This window comes from Centroberyx gerrardi, chromosome 13 (assembly GCF_048128805.1).
Source record: "Centroberyx gerrardi isolate f3 chromosome 13, fCenGer3.hap1.cur.20231027, whole genome shotgun sequence".
Taxonomy (NCBI): domain Eukaryota; kingdom Metazoa; phylum Chordata; class Actinopteri; order Beryciformes; family Berycidae; genus Centroberyx; species Centroberyx gerrardi.
Window position 1 is genome coordinate 8,106,328 of NC_136009.1, and position 5,183 is coordinate 8,111,510.

Below are 5,183 nucleotides of genomic sequence, written 5' to 3' on the forward strand. Positions count from 1 at the left end.
AGCCTGGTTGTGTTTTTATGGCACATGGTGCATCCTGTTTATGATACACTGTCCTCTATCTGAGAGCCTCACACACACACTGTTGCCCGGAGCCTTTATATGCATTTAGTCTCGCCGAAGCAAAGAGGACGCGGCCTTAACTACATAAGCATGTGAGTAGCCTAAATGCAATCTGCGCATGTGAATGTAAAGCGTGTTATATTGTGACTCATAAGCTTGTATGTACTTGTGCTTCTTGTGACAGCAAATGCCAACTGTACGCCATGGTTGTACATTGAATGGAAATTTTACTGAGTCAGCCCATGTGTCAAAGTGTGATGAGTAAGTGAGCGCTCGGTCGGCAGAGGATGCGGCAGGCGCGGGGGAGGAGCGGGAGCGATACGCCAGCGCCGCGCACGTTTCCTTCCCCACTGCCTCTGGAGGGACGAAGGCAGGAGAGCGCAGAGCTGGCGAACCGCCGGCCGCGACAAGAGGAAGTAGAGCGGCGGGTTCCAGCACGGCGCCAGGCACACCAGCAAAATGGCCGACAGGGACGCCACCTCCCACAGCAGGGACACCTCCGTCACCTCCTCCTCCCGCCCGGGCGACGGAGACGTAGTTGAAGCGAGGCCTGAAGGTAGCCCGCACACCGGTCTGCTAACGGGAGACGCTGCGGTGCTAACGTACGGCGATATAACGTTGACGAACTCCAGCGCGTAATAAGGCAGCCAGCTGATCGCGAAAACCACCGTGGAGCCGATTAGCAGGGCGGTGGCTTTTTTGTTGCGGCGGTCGGCGGCCAGGGTGCCCCTGCAGCGGTGGAGGTGGGAGATGATGAGGCCGCAGTTGACGGCGATACAGAGGAGAGGGGCCACGTAATAAACCAGGAAGGCAGGAACCAGGAAGCCCAGCCACTGGTCCCGGCCTACTGACCAGGTGCAGCCACCATCAAATTGGATGTAGGTGACCTTAGGTAATGCCATGGTTACTGAGACCAGCCAGATAGCCACCACAGTGCAAAACCTGTGAGCGAGAGAGAGAGAGAGAGAGAGAGAGAGAGAGTGCAGGGTTATTTGTCATCAAGGTTGGTCACTTCTGTGCCAGCACAAATAGGTCACTTATATAAGCCATCTGACTTCATACACCTGGGTCTGCTGTAAAGGATTGTGACAGTTTGGTGTCTGATGAGACTGGGCAGCACTTCTACAGTGGAGCACCTGGAATTTCTCCATCGACTTGTAATAGATCGACTTGGTCATAGTCCATGTGCCAAAATGCACAGCTTGTATGAGTTGCTTTCTGTTGCCATATTTCAATCATCTTTCCTCTCTACTGCTTTTGATTGGCGATTGACCAATCAACTCTTCATGTGAAGGGATTTTCCACAAGTAATCCATACCACAAGCACTGCCATATTTCACCAAATGAAAGGAGACCATTAGCTGCAGTTACATGAGCCATATTTTTTCATTCTGAAGGAAATCAATCTGATTGAAGATTCCCCCACAAGTGTGTACATGAGCGCTAAATAAAAGGATCGCATGGTGTGCATTTACATGCTCCACGGTATCAGAATAAGAGTTTCTGACATGCGCAAAATACAGAATCCAGCACTCTCGCATGGGCTTATGTTTCTAAAAGATGGATCTGCATTGGGCGCTTGGCAACGTTATTGCTTTACTGCTGTTCTTTCTGAGGAAGCAAAACAGTTTTATCAGAACATGCGACTCCAAAAGTGTCATTCTCCTGGAAAAAAGTAAATGTCATAGATGTCATTTACATCACATGGGCGAGCGTGGGCAGAAAGAGTAGAGATATTCCAACCAAAGAAAGACATTTTATCCATGAACAGATTATAAAAGGTTTATTCTGATTGCGGTGGTTACATGAGGCATTTTTCATTCTAACTGGGCTGCTATTCTGATTATTAGTGGAATAAAAGGCTCCATGTAAATACAGCTACTGGGGCGACTGTTGGAGATATGTGTTTCTGTTTTGTTTTTTTCACCAGCATCACAAGGTGTCATCACAACTATTTTCACAGTAGAGAAAATCCTACCTGTAGCATATGTACGCTTTCAACAAAGCCGCCGCTGGCTGGCAAGCGATACTCACACTTGCGTCGGCGTCGCAGGCGGCCTCGCCGGTGGGGCGACGATACGATACCGCAGCACCGACAGCGCCGCCAGGCTGAATATATCCACACCCGCTGTCAACGAGGTCATGAACCCCAGGAGGACGCAGATCCCGCCGCCCAGCTGCCAGTTCTGGGAACTGGCGCTCAGGAGGACGCAGGGCAGGGTGAGCAGGGCGCCCACGTCGGCCAGGCTGAGGTTGAGGAGCAGGACGGAGCTGGGTTTGGAGCGGCGCCGGGGGTTCCGCATCAGCACCAGCCACAGGAGGAGGTGACCCCCGACCCCCACAAGGAGGGAGAGCACGCTGACCAGCGGCAGCGCCAGGGAGAAGGAGATGGTGGTGTTGGTGGAGACGGTGTTGAAGAGCAGGTTGACTATGGCGGGCATGGCGGAGGTATCGGGTTCTAGCAGGGGGACGAGGTGACGTCACTGTGAGGATGGGATGAAGAGGTGAAAGACGAGACTGAGAGATGGAAGATCGCTGAGCAAGTGGAGGAAATAGATGGATTTCGGAAAGATGAAGGGAAAGAAATCGAGGAAATATGATGGTAGATGGATAGGGAAAGGATGCACTGGAGGGTGAGAGGAGGGAAGGTAAAGGTGAGGAGTGATTTGAGAAACAGGGATGAGAAATGCAAGGAAACAAGGAGAAGGAGTGATTGAGAAACGGATATTTAGAAGCGAGAAAACGACAGAACTGAGAGGAGAACGAGCCAGACGGAATCCCGCATTTTGACAGACACGCAGAGCGACGATGATTTTCGAAAACGAGCTTAATAATTAATGCGACTGTCTCCCATGTATTATTCATGTAATAACAGTTGCCTCATTTTCTCGGCGTGGCTGGTGAATCACCTGCGATTTGGAGCTCGCCGGGCCCTCCCTCTGTGACTGACAAGCCCGATGATTCAGATCAGGTGGGTTTAGCCCCCTTTTCTCTCTCAGGAGATTTCAGCAACAAACACTCAGTGACATCAGCCAGTCCGACTGCATCACGGCACGAATAACACGGCTCACCTCGGCGGGCTGCGCGGCACAGGCGGAGGCGTCACGCCGACGAGGAAAGACAGCGCATTCGTTCCCGGGGGGATAAACAACAACATCAACTAGTTGTCACGGCGGCAAAGTGTGCGGAGCCAAAATAAAAGCCACAGAGAGCCTGGATGGAGAGCAGACAGCTGACCACCGCCGAGCCACAGAGGTAAACAAGCCCCTTATTTGCCGTCAAAGAGATGACTGGGCTGCCCACGCGGTGACATTTGGGAAGATTTGCTCTGCTGAATAATTGATTTTAAATCAATGTCTGAGCAAGAAGCGCTGCCTGGAAAAAAAACACAACATGTTTTGATCCCTCCACCCCCAAAATCCTCAAACAGGAATACCGCAGAATTTCAGAGGCGTTATGGATCGCTCTTATGGATCGGTTCAGCTACAGTAAATACTCACAGCTGGATCGTATTTGGACATTGCTTCCAAAAAACAAACCAAACACTTCCCTGAGGAGAGCTAAAGAAAAGCAGCCACAAGTGTCTCACACCAGTATCTACAAGCCTTACAAATGTAAACAAACCCCACATTACTTCCACACATGCTGCCACATACTAGCATGAGTTTGGAAAAAAAAACATATCTAGGAAAAGGTCTCTTTAACCTAATACATGATTATGTAAACCACGGCAGTGGTAGGGCAATAAAGGTTCAGCATGGGGCGCCAAACTGTAAGTTAAGTATGATAAGTAATCGTAGGCGGTTAGCATTAGGCTATCCAAAAAGTGCAAAAATGAGCAGTTCCAAGGCTGGATGGTTACTTAATTTTAATGATTGATTGATTGATTGATTGATAATTGTTAAAACAGACATAAAATACGACAAAAAAGAATGCACTTTTGGCAGAGATATCTTTTCCCACGAGACTTCGATTGCAGCTTGTTTTGTTTAGGGGAAGTTAGCAAAGTTAGCCAGATAGCTAGTTTTTGGCGCTGTTGATTTGTAATGGACTTCTACTTCTTCTAGATTTTATTTTCAGAAGTTATGAAGCTACAGGCCATAGGATGCAAAACCAATACCAATTTTGGATTACTAAAAGGTCTATCTTCCTACTTTGGACAATGCTAGTCACCTACAGTTATTTATGCTAAAGTGTTAGCATGCACACTGGACAGAGCTATCTACTGGTCTCACAGAGGTGATTTTGGTGCCAATCCGCTCATCAGATATTAAGTAAGCAGACCAATGGGCCAAACTCCCAAAAGTCAGTGTAATCCTTTAAGCCTCAAATTGGGTGAATATTGGTGTTGTACCCTATCACTATAGTAGGATATTTTTTACAGGAGGCTTAGAACTGGTTCTTCATTTCCTACTTTTGAGAGAGAGTTGATTACAACTGTTCTCCTCAAGGTCATGCGATAATTTTTAAATACCTAATTGACTGGTATTTCCCTCCAGTCCCTTAGATAAGGTATTTGACCTACAATTGTCGCCTTGGGCTAGAGTGATTTTGAAAATGCTGGAATGTAGTGCTGAGATGCATCCAAGTGTTGTCAGCGATGTCAGAGATATTGCGTGTGAGGGACAGATGGACGACGACGTTTGGTCATTTGTTTTTCCATCTGTCCCTCGCCCGCTGTATCTCCCCCTCCCTTTATCACTTTGAGGAGAAAAATAAATGACATTTACATAAAGCTTTACATAAAGCAAAAAGGTCAAGTCGTCATTAACTATGTGTTGAAAGCGGAGCCAAACACAGTCAGGCCTCACACATGAAAGTGATTAGAGATAAACGATCTGTTTGATGGAAAGTAATCATTTAGCAGCCTCCAGCCTTACCAAATATTACTTAAATAACATTGGACGCTGATGACAAAGCCTCACAGTGTTTACATTTTCCCGTCACATTGGTTTTATCGGCGCAGCAGCAGAAGTGGGGAAATGTGGAGTGAATTGGAAAGATGTAACGTGACAGATGAGGAGAGACAGCAGTGAGCAGAGAAGTGATGGAAGTACAGACGCATGGAATGAGCAACAGACGGCTAAGCTAATTGTGTGTAATTTTAGACACATTGACCTCCA

At 47.9% G+C, this 5,183-nt stretch overlaps 1 protein-coding gene across 1 annotated transcript; it reads right to left on the bottom strand.

The window, feature by feature from the left end:
• Positions 1–287: 287 nt before the first annotated feature.
• LOC139917349 (somatostatin receptor type 5) lies at positions 288–2,501 on the bottom strand. The gene is made up of 2 exons (XM_071906456.2): positions 2,095–2,501; positions 288–1,002 (listed from the first exon to the last, which is right to left on the bottom strand). The coding sequence occupies exons 1-2, from the start codon at positions 2,499–2,501 to the stop codon at positions 288–290; spliced, it is 1,122 nt and encodes a 373-aa protein (XP_071762557.1).
• Between the last annotated feature and the right edge of the window lie 2,682 nt (positions 2,502–5,183).